This window comes from Anolis carolinensis, chromosome 2, assembly GCF_035594765.1.
Source record: "Anolis carolinensis isolate JA03-04 chromosome 2, rAnoCar3.1.pri, whole genome shotgun sequence".
NCBI classification, from domain to species: domain Eukaryota; kingdom Metazoa; phylum Chordata; class Lepidosauria; order Squamata; family Dactyloidae; genus Anolis; species Anolis carolinensis.
This window is the reverse complement of record NC_085842.1, coordinates 109,441,417-109,457,186: the sequence shown is the minus strand read 5'-3', so window position 1 is coordinate 109,457,186 and position 15,770 is coordinate 109,441,417. Positions and strand designations below refer to the sequence as shown.

The 15,770-nt window shown below is 37.7% G+C and overlaps 1 protein-coding gene across 2 annotated transcripts in view; it reads left to right on the top strand.

Annotated features, from left to right (window-relative positions):
- The window catches only part of aff4 (ALF transcription elongation factor 4), an 80,983-nt gene that overhangs the window by 40,487 nt on the left and 24,726 nt on the right, over positions 1-15,770 (top strand). The window contains exons 2-12 of one of the 2 annotated variants that reach the window (XM_003217383.4): positions 221-308; positions 713-839; positions 3,149-3,940; positions 4,763-4,807; positions 6,333-6,419; positions 8,336-8,372; positions 10,935-10,983; positions 11,381-11,401; positions 11,994-12,048; positions 14,155-14,192; positions 14,602-14,764. In XM_003217383.4, coding sequence (XP_003217431.2) covers positions 304-308; positions 713-839; positions 3,149-3,940; positions 4,763-4,807; positions 6,333-6,419; positions 8,336-8,372; positions 10,935-10,983; positions 11,381-11,401; positions 11,994-12,048; positions 14,155-14,192; positions 14,602-14,764 — 1,419 coding nt within the window. In that variant the 5' untranslated portion in view covers positions 221-303. The remainder of the gene's footprint in view (positions 1-220; positions 309-712; positions 840-3,148; positions 3,941-4,762; positions 4,808-6,332; positions 6,420-8,335; positions 8,373-10,934; positions 10,984-11,380; positions 11,402-11,993; positions 12,049-14,154; positions 14,193-14,601; positions 14,765-15,770) is intronic. The other variant, XM_062970390.1, reaches the window with a different exon arrangement.

Below are 15,770 nucleotides of genomic sequence, written 5' to 3'. Positions count from 1 at the left end.
ACTCTTCTGTTAGATTTATGGCTTATATTTAGAGCAGTAGGTCAAATAAAGCAGGACTCAGTTACGTCACATTTCAGTAAGCCCATTCCGTAAGGAAATCTTCCAAGTTCTTTACCTACAAAAACCAGTAGCTTCTACTCCTATGAGGAAGTATAGTTGTTTTTAGAGGTTGCTTTACCTTTACTGAAATATGTATTTAGAGTAGAAATGTCATTTTTAGGGAACCTAGAAACAGCAAAGCTGACAGCATGCTACGGTGGATGGACACGAAGGAGGATCTGTTGGGGACAGAAAGAAAGAAAAATGAGGTAGATAAAAGGAGATGGCAATTGTTGTATTTGGGGATGTGTTCTTTTTAATAATATTACTGGTGGGAGGTAATTTGAATGACATAATCAATAGGGGGAAATGTTAGAGTTAAGTATGTAGTTTTTAATTTGATTAGAATGTCTGATTCTCTTCTCTGTACTTATTTCAATTATGAAGGTAAAATGGTCTAAAGAGTGGAAGTTTTAAAATGTAGTGTGGGTTTTCATATGAAAGTAGTTGCCTATGTTTTGTCAGTGTCATATCTGTAAGTCAAGATGTAAAGTTTAAGCATTATGGTTTTTAAAGACTCTATGTTTTACATAAGAGTCAAGGAGAAGAAACACCTTTGTTACTTATTTCCTTTCTGTCTCATTTTATGTAATCAAATTGTTTTCATTAATAGCAACATGAACCGTGAAGACCGGAATGCGCTGCGTATCAAAGAAAGAGAAAGGCGTAATCAGGAAATTCAGCAGGGCGAAGAAGCCTTTCCACCTAACTCTCCTCTCTTTGCTGAACCATATAAAGTTGTAAGTGCATGGGTTTTTGAAGTCTTTTTATAACACTCCAAATTAATATTGCGCATGTTTCTGTTAGTTTGATAGCACTATAGTGGAATCCAGTAAAAAAAGGAAAAGGGTTTTCCCTCACTTAACAGTCCCCCACCCACTACACATACCACCAATGGCTCTGGAGGGCTCGAAAAAACCCAGAAACCATTTTTGAGCATCATGGAGGGCTGCAGGAGGAAAAGAAAGGAAATTCAGTTACTGTCATTGGTATCATGTTGGACTTCGCACCATGACTGTTCTGAGGTCAATGAAAGTGGCATTATATAAATTGAGTCTTATTGGGAAGAAAGGATTACAGATTCTAGAATGCCCGGATTCATACTAGAAACTAGTTGAGTTCAGATTTTTTGTTTGGAGTATTAGCTGTGTGCGTGTGTGTGTGTGTGTGTGTGTGTGTGTGTGTATATATATAAAAATATATCAGATATATGTCTACTAGAATATTGGGCAAAGCTTGATTGGTTCTGAGGTAGTCTAGTTGTTCAGCTGTTTTACATGTTGCTGAATTTGAAAGCTGACATGGAGGCTTATTTGTCTTACTTCTTCTTCCTGGCACACAACCCTCCTTTTATCTTTACATTCCTCTTTCTGTGTTCCTCAAGGTGTTTTAAATAGATAAGCAATAAATAGATAAGTATTATGCACTTTCTTATTATGTGGCATGGATGTTATTAATAGGGCCAAAAGCTTGCACACATACATATGTAGACAAGCTGGTGAAGGCGGAGTTGCTGCATTTTTTAAAATACCCAAGCAAGTTATAGTTAGCCTGCTTGTTTGCCTACAAAGATATCTTGTAATATGGATATAGGAGGACCCCCCCCCCTTTTCTGGTTTGAGAATGGCACCCTCGTTTGGTTCATGTAGGCAGTTTGTTTATGAGTAAAGTTAGTGGTAGTAGTAATAATAAATAATCTTGTAATCTGGAAAGACGTTTTGAAGTTAACATACAATCCCCCACTATGATCCTGCAGTATGTTCTGCCACATTTTCATATTCCTTTTTCTTTTCATAGTTTTAGGAAGAGAAGGGGAAAGAGAGATAGATATATTTGAGAAATGCAGGAAGACACCATGAAGTGGCTGTCCCATCTTCTTTCTTTTTCAACCCCCTTTAAAAAGCCACTTCGTTTCATGACTTGTCAAAATTTACAGTACTGCTTTGTACCAGTGAACATACTAAGCAGTTCTGCAATCATTACATTTTTTTTTTCCTTTTTCTTTCATAAGAGTGTTTTGGCTAACTTACTGGAAAGGAGGATTCATAAACATGATCTGTTTCTTTTTGTTTAAAATATTCAATATAGTCAACACTGATATGAAATATATGCATATTAGGAAGAAGAAACTTAACCAAAAGGTGCTTTAAGCAGGCTGCCTAAAAGCAGTTGAATAAGTTGAGGCTATGGGCAGTATAATGGATCTTAGTCTTGAGATTCAAAAGAGTTGGCATCAAAAATTTCCCTGTGTGTGCTTGGATTAAGTATTAAAATTGCTGAGTGTTTTTTTTTCTTGGAGGGAGATTTTTAATAATTTATTTAATTTGCTTTGTTACTGGAGTTTCACTGTTTTAAAGCCTGGTTTGTTTTTAAATGGTTACTCCTAAGTCATTAATTCTTAGTGTTTCTTCTGACATAAGAAGCTTTTAGAGCAGTCCAAGCGAGCCAAATATAGCTTGGCAGGCAGCTGTCTCCTTTATTTTGATCCAGGACCATAGAGATCCTAAGTGAATTTGGCATGTCTTAAGGATTTCAAAGGAAGGATTCTCTAAAGCTCCGGAAATAGAGCAATCACCTTTTGGCTCTTTATAAAATCAGTTAGCACAATAAGCAAGGACTCTTATGTCTTACAAGTAGAAAAATCAGCAAGATTGCCACTTGTCCTGAAGGTCCATAAACAATGTGACTAGAGCTTTTATAGAGAGCTGGCCTTATTTGTGCATTATTAGAATACTCACAGTCTATTAATTTCATTAATTTAAAGCACTAAGTTGTCAATATTGATTATGTATAATTTTTTAAAAATTCTTGTTACTTCTTTAAAGAACGTTAAATAATGGTGCTGCCAATCTATTAAATACATATTACAAAAATTAAATGAAGCTTTCATGTTGAATTCATTTTAGACACTTGATTGGTAACTGTCTATCTTACTGAACAAAAAAGGAAATAATCTGTTATAAATCAGAATTGAAAAAGGTAGACATTGTGATTATATAATGTATATTTTAAAATGTACTTTTGCATCATGTTTTTACCTTTCCTACAGACCAGCAAAGAAGATAAATTGTCTAGTCGTATCCAAAGCATGCTTGGAAACTATGATGAAATGACAGATATTATAGGTGACCGGTCTCTCCAGAAACGTTGCGGAATGCCCAAGCCAACAGTACCATCAACAGCAGACGAAAAATCAAACCAAAGTTTCTTTGGTGACCAGAGACATAGTGGTGGTTCTCATCAGAGCAGCAAATGGACACCTGTGGGCCCTGCACCTAGCACTTCTTCTCAGTCACAGAAGCGGTCCTCAGGCCTGCAAGGTGGACATGGTAGTCAGCGCAGCAGTGGCAATAGCACTAGCAGTAGTGGTCAGAGACATGATCGTGACTCGTATAGCAGCAGTGGGAGCAGCAGTAGCCACAAAAAAGCCCAGCATGGGTCAGAACATTCAAAGTCCCGTTCTTCCAGCCCTGGAAAACCATCTGCTGTTTCTTCTTTGAATCCCAGTCATTCCAGATCTCATGGAGGTGATCATCACAGCAAGGAACATCAGCGTTCGAAATCTCCGCGAGATCCTGATGCCAACTGGGACTCACCTTCTCGTGTTCATTCATTTTCCAGTGGTAACCAGTCTTTTCCTCCTTCACTCATGTCAAAATCTAACACAATGTTGCAGAAGCCAACTGCTTATGTAAGGCCTATGGATGGCCAGGAATCCATGGAACCAAAGCTATCTTCTGAACACTACAGTAGCCAGACTCACAGCAACAATATGAATGAGCTGAAACCCAGCAGCAAAGCACATCTCACAAAGCTGAAAATTCCTTCCCAGCCACTTGATGTAAGTTTTTTTTAAAAGTCATGAGATGAGGAAATTGATTATGTTGTCATTCCATAGATTAATCTACGGATTGAGGGTTTACTACAAAAATTCTTCTGCTGAAATCGGGATATGCTTTTTTGTGTGTGTCAGGAGCGACTTGAGAAACTGTAAGGTGCTTCTGATATGAGAGAATTGGCCGTCTGCAAGGACGCTGCCCAGGGGACGCCCAGATGTTTTACCATCCTGTGGGAGACTTCTCTCATGTCCCCACATGAGAAGCTGCAGCTGACAGACGGGAGCTCACCCCTCTCCCCGGATTTGAACCACCGACCTTTCAGTCAGCAGTCCTGCTGGCACAAAGGTTTAACCCATTGCGCCACCAGGGAATCCTGATGTGCTTGTAAGGACATCTAACTAAAATACAGCAACAAGTGCATCCATTTTAACACCTTCACTTCTCCTAGGTTTCATCAAAAATTTCAAGCACACATTCTCATAATTGAAAATGGTAAAAGGTAAACATTGTAATTCATGAAACAGCATTACAAATGTTGTCTTAGTTTGTGTCAGGATTTTAAAATGATATGTTTTTCAAGTTTCACATATGTAAAAACCAGTGATCGTTTTGTTCACAAAGACAAGTGGTTTGGCAGTGTTTTGAAGGAGAAGCCTTTATATCAAATATCAAAGCTGTAACACCATTGGCTTTCTATTTTGTAATTGTAAATCCTATATTGAAAATAAATGTTTGTTGGTTTTCAGAATAACTTATTTTCTTGCAGAATTAAACACTAAATTAAAAATGCACCTGGTAACTAACATCTGAACATTGAATTGTAGGCGTCAGCATCTGGTGACATGAGCAGTGTGGATGAAATTCTAAAAGTAAGTTGTATATTTGTTTTGGCTTTGGGGATTTGCTTGGTTAATGTATACAGTTTGATTTTATCCCAAATGCATTAGTGTACTTTTTCATATGTGCTTCATGAAAGAAAAACATATTAATGTATTAAAATAATTAACAATGAAATGATTAGAGTTGGACATGCTCTGGGAGTACATGGGCTATTTTTATGTCCCCAGAACTCTCCCAAGTCCTGGGCTATAGAAGTTCTTTAAAAAACATTTCCAGTTCAAAAACCACTAAAAAAATGGATGTACTAGTAGTCTTTCATATATAGTGAAGGGGGTATTTACAAGTGAGGGATGGGGTGTGGAGAAGAAGATATGGTTTGGAGCAGTGTTGCTCAAACTGTGCTCCTCCAGATGTTTTTGACTTCCGCTCCCACAGTTCCTAACAGCTGGTAAACTGGTTGGGATTTCTGGGAGCTGAAGTCCAAAATACCTGAGGGAGGAGAGTTTGAGAAACACTGGTTTAGAGGAACAAAAATTATGGTGAAGGCTCCATATTTCTTCCACCTGGATTAGAAAATTCTTTATTTTTTTCTTGATTGACTGTATGAAGGGAATGGGGTATTTGAGAAAAATATCTTATATTCTGAAGAACAGCTGAAAAATTACTACTGGACTAATCAGTAAAATAGTACAAAGGGAGATAAAATAAAAGTGGGCAAACTCTTAAGTGCTCACATAGCATTAAAAAAACCTTTGATATTGAAAAAGGGTACAATGTTGGCATCAGTTATGCTTAGTTGAAGAAGGTGTTCCACAGCCCGAATCCTGTGACAGAACCTTTTCTTTTATGGGTATAGAACAGTAGTACTCAACCTGTGGGGTCCCCAGATGTTTTGGCCTTCAACTCCCAGAAATCCTAACAGCTGGTAAACTGGCTGGGATTTCTGGGAGTTGTAGGCCAAAAACACCTGGGGACTCACAGGTTGAGAACCACTGACATAGAAGTATTTCTTCTATCTGTGGTATGGAGGTTTTATATGTCAGATCATATCAGGAGTGGAAAAGTATGAATCACAGATGACATGCAACCCCCCATCCCCTACCCCCTTTTGCTTTCAGCAGAGCAGATACAGCTAGCAGAATTGATTCCCACCGCACATCTGAAAGTCTGTTCATTTGACATTGGAAGAAATCCTATACACATACAAAGAAATCTTGCTTGTGCTTTATGCTTGTGTAACAGTTCACTTTTTATAGGCATGCACAATGGTGGGAGCAAGAGAACAGAAAAAGCCTTTATTTTGAAGCTTCTGAGCAGCTCATCAAGTTTCAGCCAATGAGATATCAGACAAAGTGTTATTTTTGTGTTCGTTCATCTCATCTCAGTTTACAGAGCCATTAGTTCTTTATAGTATTTGGACTAATAATGAGGTCAGTCAGTTACTGATGGCATTGACTGTAATGCAGATGTTGCCAAAATTTAAATATCTTAAGGTGTGCCTTTTCTTTTGCATTATTATAGAAGGTGTATGATGGTCTTTTGTGTTTATAATAGGAAATGACCCATATTTGGCCACCTCCATTGACAGCTATTCATACACCTTGCAAAACAGAACCTTCAAAGTTTCCATTCCCAACCAAGGTGAGTGGATAGCACAAATTGTTGTGTAATCCTAGATACACGTTACATGATTCTGCAAGTAGGAGACTGCCTTTTATGGATCATGGCTTTAATAATAATTTTGTGATGATTTATCTCAGCAGTTACTTGGATTGGAATGATTTCAGTTTGTGCTCTTAATCTGGACATTTTTGTCTTTTAATCCTGTTCGTCTTTTCTCTTAAATTGATTATATTTGAGTTGGTTCTTCCCTCTCTAGTGTTACCTAGAAAAGTGTGTTTGTCATATCTAACAATTATGCCTTCATGTTTTCAGAAAAATTGGTCATATACATTGGTCATTTTATCCTGTCATGAACCTCCAACTGTGCTATTTATAAACATAATGCATCATAGTCTTTTGACCATCTTAAAATCTTGAGCCACTAGTCAACATAAATGATCCGAGATAAATCTAGAACAGCTTTTTTCAAGCCCTTTCCCTTGATGGAGAACCCTTGCAATAATTTTCAATTCTCAGGAAACATCTGCATAAAAATTATTATTTTAGTAGCTCAAAAAGTATTGTTTTTATGTTATATCTTGACAAAATGCTAGGAACCTCTTGAGAATACCCTGGTTGAGAAACACTGCTCTAGAGGATGCATTATAATGTACATATTGAAGACAACAACTGTTCAGAAATTAAAACTGTCCCAAAACTGTGAAGCAACGCTTCTAAATGTGCCCTTGTATTTTGTAATATATATATAGTACATGAACACTTGGGAAATTTTTTGCCTAGGAAAATTATTGTAACTTTTGTAGTGTTCAGTTAAAAAAAAACTACAGTGAATGTTTCTCTTTTTGAAAGGACTACTGGTGGGCGGAAATGTATTTTCCTTTGATTAATTTCAAAAAATTATGTTGCATCATCAGGATAATACCATATGTTAATTTTGGTATAGTCCTCCAGTGTCTTGTTTTAACTTGCACCCAAGAAAACAATCACTGATGCAGTTGCATGTTTCTTAGCACTTCTGTTTCTGGTTCCTTCAACCTCAAGCAACCTCAAACTTCATAAATGTTATATATACTATTTCATAAATAGCATTTGTTAACCATAATTGTTTCTGTTATCTAACTTCTTTAAAGCAAATCTATAAAGGTGTACCAGTAATAAGTAATCTCTCACAGTTACATTATGTAGTAACTAATGGCAATAGTTCAGCTTTGTCAATTTATTTTGCCTTATTCATTATGTTCTTGTTAAGCCACATGTGGGAAACTCCTACTTTAGTAGATTCTACTGTATAATCAACCAGGGGCACAATATGTACCTTAGTTGCCTTGCTCAGGTTTATAGGTACACAGCCACATGCTTTCCTGGCAGGGGAGCTTTTGTAATTCAGAACTGAGAACTTCAGGTCATTGACTTTACCATAAGCTTAAATAACAAGGCAAGTATGACTTTCTGTATACTATTGTTGTTTGTTTGCAAGGGCAGCTTACCTTTAGGTTGGTGTACGTGGTTTGCTGCTTTGTAATGAATTGTAAATTTAAATAATCCATAAATTCTTAGATTAAATTTCTGTTACACATATAAGAGGAAACAGAAGTTTCCTATGTGTGCATTTTCCAGTAGATGTTATCACACTGCTTGAAAATAACTAGAGGTCCTAATTCCTTTATGTTTACCCCAACCAGTAAAATAGTAGTTGTAATTTATGCGTAAAGGACAGAGACTGGAAAGTCACTTTAGTAGGTAATCCCAGGTGCTTTGCACTGTGGCTTCCATCAGCCAAAACAACTGGAGGGACAAAGTTGTCTCCACCACCTTTAAGGGAGCCACTGTAATTTTTTTCTTTGAAATTTTAACTCTCCGAGACAATCAGAACAAAGCTTTTCTTCTATCAGTATTTTATGTATTTATGTAAACAATATTTTGTATTTTTACAGGACACACAGCAGTCTAATTTTGGCACCGGAGAACAAAGTAAGCCATGTTTGATTGCTCTAAATATTTATTTTACCTGTTTGCCTTTTACATTCAAATTTCTTATGGGAAGCTGCACTTTTCCCCATAAAATTTTAATAATTATATGTTGTGACCTTTGGCAAATTAAAGATCCGAATTGTTCATGTAGTCTTACTGTATTTTTGTATATTGTTTTCTAGCACATATCACTAGGATATAGTTTGAGAGTATTAATAGCTTGGTGCATTCATCTTTATAAAAAGTTCTATTGAATCTTTTGCACAGGTTGAGAAATGCTTGAATATAACATGGATGCTGCAGCTGCATTTAGACTTTTGGTATCAGATTATACCTTGTAACGTTTATAGATGAGACAACTAAGCAGCAAAACAGTGATACGCCTGGACTTCTTACATTTTCCTTATTGGGCATAAAAGTAGAAACTTGTCAGTGGTTGTACCAACTCTTACTCTTCTCTACCCTCATAATACTGTCAATCCACATAAAAGTTGGTACATAAAAATGTGTTCGCCCTCCCAAGGATAGCTGCTAGAAGTTTATTCTGAATGAAACAGGGCTGCATGATATAATTTCCATGTCTGACTATATTTTCTTTAACTCCAGCAACTAATTTGATCACTTGGCAAAAGTAGAACTATAGGTGTTTCAAAATGATGGACTCAATTTCAAAACAGTATGTGACATGATGGCAACATTTTACAATTATGCAAAATAATACTAGCTCAGTTCAGATGTTGCAAAGCAGAGTGCCAACCATACAGTGGTGATCAGGTCTTGTACCTACAGGCCTGAAATTTCTTCCCTCCCACCTTCCTCGTAGGCTTCTCACTTCCTACTGCAGTTTGAGATACCTATAGTTTGACATGGTCAGAATCAGACAGCCTGTGATTAGTACTAACAATATTCTGCCTTCACACCATTGCTTTAAATTATACATTCCAATATTGTGGTGATTATTTTCTGTTCAGTTTGAAGGCCAGTTTACAGTTTTACCTCTGTTTGTGTTTTCTTTTTCTCTTGATTTTTTTTTAATATACGGTATTATTGCTACAATAGGAATAATTTTATTAGAAATATACTTGGGAAAGAGACAATACCTAGTATTTATAATCTGTCATTGAAACCCTGAACAGATGTGTGATGCCCTTTTGTTCTGTACTTTCACACATTTGTATGACAAAGTTACTCTTTGTACCCTCTCTCAAAAACACTTCTCAATTCTTCTCATTCTTTTAAGAGCCATCTGGAAGTAATAGGCCCGTATCTGGTGACAACAGCATTGCTGCAATAATTAGTGAATTACTAGGATTGTTCAGTTAATATCTGAACCCCACTGCACTTACATTCTCACTCAGTGAGAACAAAGTCCTAGAACAAAGTCCAAAAGGGACTTGCTATAGCAATAGTCTTAAGGCTTAATGGAACAGGCAAAAGTAGTTGGACAGTGATGGTCCATCTTGATAATTGAAGGACTTGGAATGGTTATTCTCTTTCCCCAACTTTCTTTGTTTATATCAGAAAAGTGTCTTTTGAAGAAAACCAGGTATTTTCTGGGTTTCTAAATAGTGTAGTTGATATATTTGGCACTTTCAAGGTCATCATTTGTTGGCATCTCCCTTGGGATGTTAGTTGTGATGATTGCTGGAGCAGTGTCACTTTATGCGCCCTCTCTTCATTTAGCCCTAAGGTGGGTTTGAAGTGCAGTAAAAGAAGACTTTTTGAGAATTAAACTACAGAAAGCATCCAGAGGCAACACTGAACAAGAAGTGAAGGAATTGCACATACTTCCATCTTCCTTTACGAACAAAATAGACAGAAACGATCTGAAAGGTGTTGCATTTATTGGAGGATTTAAACAACCAAGATGTGAATTTTAGCAGTGTTTGCTTGAAAAAATGACAAGAAGCAACATGGAAGGATGCAACCATATATGTCTCAAAATGACACCACCTGGTTACTGGTTCTTAATCTCTAAACACACCTAATGTTTTGATCTTGAACAGTATGTTAGAATGTGCAGTTTTGAAATTTTATAATTGTTTTTGGTTTTGAAGGAAAAGGACTTAGCCGTTGCATAATAAGGATGATGATAAAGCTGCTGTTAAGATAGCAGCATCGCCAGCCAAGTGCATTAAGTAAATACAAGAGATAAGAGATCTGTCTCATTTGTGTTACTTGTTATCTAAACAAGTCTAATAATACTTGTTATCTAAACTAGGCTATTCTGCCAACTTTATAATTGATGTTGATGTTAGTCTTTCACTTCTGGCTCTCTTAATCAGGTTAAAAATAGAGTCATATATTTAGAATATACACAGTTCTATCATGCATCTTCGGGCTAATTATGGTCAATTAGGCAGCTAATAGAGTTAAATCAGGAACAGGAAAACATTACTGTCACACCTATTTGCATTATTTCTTATTTAATGCGGTGGTGTTATACAGTTTCCATTTCAGCCATTATTGTGTTCAAATGTGGTATCTTAGATAATTTATATATTTTATAGATTATTTTTTAATTTGCTGTTCCTCCCCCTCCCTTTTCATTTTATAATCCAGAAAGGTATAATCCTTCATCAAAAACCTCTAATGGACATCAGTCTAAATCGTAAGTTTGTCTTACATGTTTCTTTGAGATATTTTCAGAAATATTATAAAAATCCAGAATTAGATATATCAGTACATTAGGACGATTTCCTTTATTTAAAGCTTCCTGGAAATAGAAAACTAGCACAGCAGGCAAATACCCAGGTTGGACTAGTTTTCTCTGATTTGCTTGTTATATCTTTGTAGGAAGATTTCTGTGTATGTCTCTCCGCTAAAGCTGGTTTTGTTTAAAGCATTCTGAAACACATACAGTCAAACACATTCTGTTCCATGTGTAGACCTAGTCTGAATGCAATAAACTATCATTGTTTAACAATTTTGGTTTTTGGTTTTGTTTTTATTTCAGAACTGCCTGCTACATTGAAGAATTTTAACCTCACTTTTTGTTTTTGTTTCAGGTGCGAGTCAAACCAGACTGAGTAAGATACTCTGTTTATTACAGCAATATAAAGTGCTTTTCTTAATGTAACAATTCTAAGTTTAGAAGGAGGATTTTGGAATACCTGTATTTACATAGATGTGCATAATGAGATATCTTGGAGATGGGATTGAGTTCAAACACGAAATTCATTTATATGTCCTATACATCTGATACATGTAGCCTGACAGTAATTTTAGACAAAATATTTTTTAATAATTATGTATATGGAAAAAAAGCTTCTCTACATTGACTCACCAGGAAGCATCTGATCCACCTGTGTGGATAATTTTGAGTTTTGGAGTATTCTGAATTTTCAAATTCCAGATAAGGGGTGCTCAACCTGTATAAAAACGCCTTACACTTTGTCCCATAAGCTTTCTGTCTTTTACGAAATGCCATATGGTCAGCCTGTTTATCCTTGTTTCTCTTGTAATGACTTAAGCATTTAACTTTTCAACATACTCCTTCAATAGAGTATCATTTCATCATGAAAATAGCAATAAGTTAATTGCATTGACATAGTTTCCTTGAAGATCTTAAGTGTTTCTGTTGAATTTTCTTTTAAACTGTTAAGTTTCTTTCTCTTCTAGTGTTCTGATAAATGACTTGAAACTTAGCAGCAGTGAAGACAGTGATGGTGAACAGGTTATTATACTTTTTTATTGGCTGTTCTTGATTTCTGCCAAGCTGCATGGGGAGGGAGGTATATGGTTTAAACAGTGTAACCTAAGCAATGGAATACAATGCAATATACATGAACTAAAATAGATGTAACATTTTCTTGGCCTTCCCATCTCTAGGCAAAACACATTGCAGTAACCAGCATTGTAATGATAAAGAGTATAAACAGCCTGGTCTAGATTCTTTAGAAAAAGGCACAGTTGTCACACAAGGGAACCTTTCACATGACACAGCTATAGGAGTATGATTCTGGTTTAATTGCCATGGCTGCAACCTAGGGAATTCTTGGATTTGTAGTTTGGTGGGGCACTTAAGAGGAACTTTTTTGCTAACCTTCCTAGTCTGCAAATGCCAGGATCCTATAGAATGCTGCCCTGGCAGTTAAACTGGAATCACTGCTATGATTATGTAGAGTGAAATGGCCCAAGGTGAAACTGAAATCTTTCCATTACATCTGCGTGCAGTTTTGCATCCAGGTTTTACTGATGTGTATATCTAAGCAATTGTTAGTTATAGCTTTCAGGGAATGGCTTATTGTTGGGGCATAAAAACTAAACCTTGCAGAGCAAATTGCAGCAGTAGTTTTATTTTTAAAACCCCTTTAAAAAAGCCTGGAAAAATACAAAGAATGTAACCTGCTCTGGAAAAGAGAAGAAAAACAATGCCAGGTTAATGTCCCTTGAAAGCAGGATTCACAGATTTAATGGCAAAACAGAAAGGATCCTGCCCTTGTCACCTTCCCTGCTTTTGAGTGCAGCAGAAAAGATCAGCCAGCTTCATTATGTGCTGTCCTTTAAGTACCCCATTCCTAAGTAATTGAGGACTTATTAGGTTAAAAACCAGCATTTTGGATTATGCTCATCTGTTTTATATACTTGCTGAAGGGATCGGAAATCCCGTCTATAATGCCATGTAATGCTGTGTGGGAATCACAACACACACAGACTAATGCAAGTAAATCCAGGTACACTACTTAATGCAGGTCATTGGGTTAAAAAAAAAACACTGGGAAAAGTCTGAATCCTGCAGAAGAATTCAGACATTTCCTGGTGTTGGGGCAGTGGGGACTGCCATTCTGTATCCATACAGCAGTGATTCTCAACCTGTGAGTCCCCAGGTGTTTTGGCCTACAACTCCCCGAAATCTCAGCCAGTTTACCAGCTGTTAGGATTTCTGGGAGTTGAGGGCCAAAACATCTGGGGACCCACAGGTTGAGAACCACTGTCATACAGGATCTAGGATCGGGTCCCAGCAGCCATCTTGTGGTCCCTGGGCTCAGGCACCTCAGGAAAATGGAATGGCATCATCTCCCCCCCCCCCCCCCCCGCCCGGAATTCCTCCTCAAAAGAACAAAAAATCCCCACTTTCCAGCGGTGTCTGCTCTTCACTTCCTGATTTTTTGTTATTCAGGGAGCAAAGAAGCTTGGGGGGGGGGGGAGCTCACCCCTCCCAAGGTGTTTTGCTCATCTAATGGTGAAAACTCAGGAAGTAAAGAGCAAGGAACACCCAATAAGTGAGGCTTTTGCAGTTTGTTTTCAGGAGGGTGTGATGGGGCTTCAGGGAGTCGAGCCCATGCCCAGCCTTGCCAAACCGGCTTTGGTACAGCTGGGCTATTGGGCTGGTGTTCCACTATGGAGGTGGCTCAGAACAGTCTTTTGAGGCCTCAGTGCTGCTCAGAAACAGCATTATGTGCTGTTCCAAACTGCATTATGTTCCTGTGCAGAATGACCCTGGGGAGCATTAGAAGAGTAATAATGTTTTTTTGAGAGCATAAAAAAGCAGTTATTTGTTTGTATATAAAATACATGGCAGCTGGTGTACAAATATTGTCAAAAGACATTTGAATGTATTAATCCCTACCTAGACTGCTGATTGATCTCAGATTGATGTTTAATAATACTCATTTGAATACACTAGCAAGCTAAGCGGGTGTCTTAGATTTCATTATTGTAGATCATTAAAGTTTGTGTGTTCTAAATGTGGTTGAATCTATTTCTTTAATGTACCTAATTAGTGTTTTATACTTGGTATAAGAATGTCAAAAGTCTAAGTTGAATCTTTTAATTACAGGACTCTGATAAGACAGTTCCAAGAAGTACACCTGGAAGGTAGGTATACCTTGACATTATGTTACATTTAAACACATTCCTTTAAAGCTTGTGTTTAAAGGAAATCTTAAGTGGGAAGGGGCCTTTTTCCCCAGCTGCATAGCGCATGCTTTGCATGCAGAATGCCTCAGGTTGGATCCTAGAATTTCCATATCAGGTTGCAGATGACTTCCTTCCTGAAGTCCTGGAGAAACACTGCTAGTCAGTGTTACCAATGCTGGGCTAGATGGGACTGGGTTTCATATAAAGCAGCTTGCTATGTTCTGTATGACTGTAAACAGGTGTCTTCAACAGACCGGAGAAGTAATTTAAACTTTGCTGAATTAAGTATTCACTCTTCAGAATATGGAGAATATTTTGAAATTATCTTGATTTTCTTCATTCTTTGTTCTACCTCTTCTTTCCTCAGTACTTCTGAACCATCGCAGCATGCAAGTGAAGGGGCAGACAATTCTAGGGATGACTCAAGCAGCCATAGTGGATCTGAGAGTAGTTCTGGTTCTGATTCGGAAAGTGAAAGTAGTTCAAGTGACAGTGAAGCCAATGAACCATCACAGAGTGCATCCCCTGAGGTAGGTGCCGTTATATTGTAAGTGACCATTCTAGGCTCTATGGTCTTTATAATCCTTATATGTATTAGTAGTGCAGAAGTGGATTGAGGAAGTGAGGATATGCAGATGCTAGAGATATCAGTATCTATCATTATCATCATAGGCGATCACTCGTGGCTGTCTTCCAAGGATAGAGTCTTGGTGATGGGTCCATAAGTGACTGTAGAGACCTATTCTGGATCTGCATGGTCTTTTGCAGTGATTACATTGATTTCCAGATGGAGGGTGGTCCTGACAGGGTTTGCTTGATGCAGCTTCCCCTTGGCACCTTTCTCCCTTTTGTCTTCTGTTCGTGCCTCTTCAGAGTCCATAGTATTGTTGGTAACAGCTGACCTCCAATTAAAATGCTTGAGGGCCAGGGCTTCCCGGTTTTTAGTGTTTACTCCACATTTTAAAGCTTTAAGCTTTAGCTTTAAATCTCTTTTGCTGTCCACTGACATTTTGTCTTCCGTTCTTGAGCTGAGAGTAAAGTAATTGCTTTGCAGGACGGTGATCAGGTATTTGGACAATGTAGCCAGTATCTATATATTAAGCTCATTTGATGACCATACTCTTTGGCTTTTAATTCAAAGTGCTGGTCTTGGCCTACAAAGCCCTAAACGGTTCTGGTCCAATTTACCTGTCCGAACGTATCTTCCCCTATGAGCCCACGAGAACCTTAAGATCATCTGGAGAGGCCCTGCTCTCGGTCCCACCCGCCTCACAGGCATGGTTGGTGGGGATGAGAGACAGGGCCTTCTCGGTGGCGGCTCCCCGGCTGTGGAACTCCCTCCCCAGTGACATTCGGCAGGCTCCATCCCTTCTGGGGTTCAGAAAAAAACTGAAGACCTGGCTATGTACGCAGGCATTTGAAGAATAAGCATGTGTTGGCTTCGACGCGGTGTGAATTATGGCTCTTGTATAAGGTCTGGTGGATGAATGGCATAAGCACTTTGCATTGTTTTAAACTTTGTATATTGTATTTTAT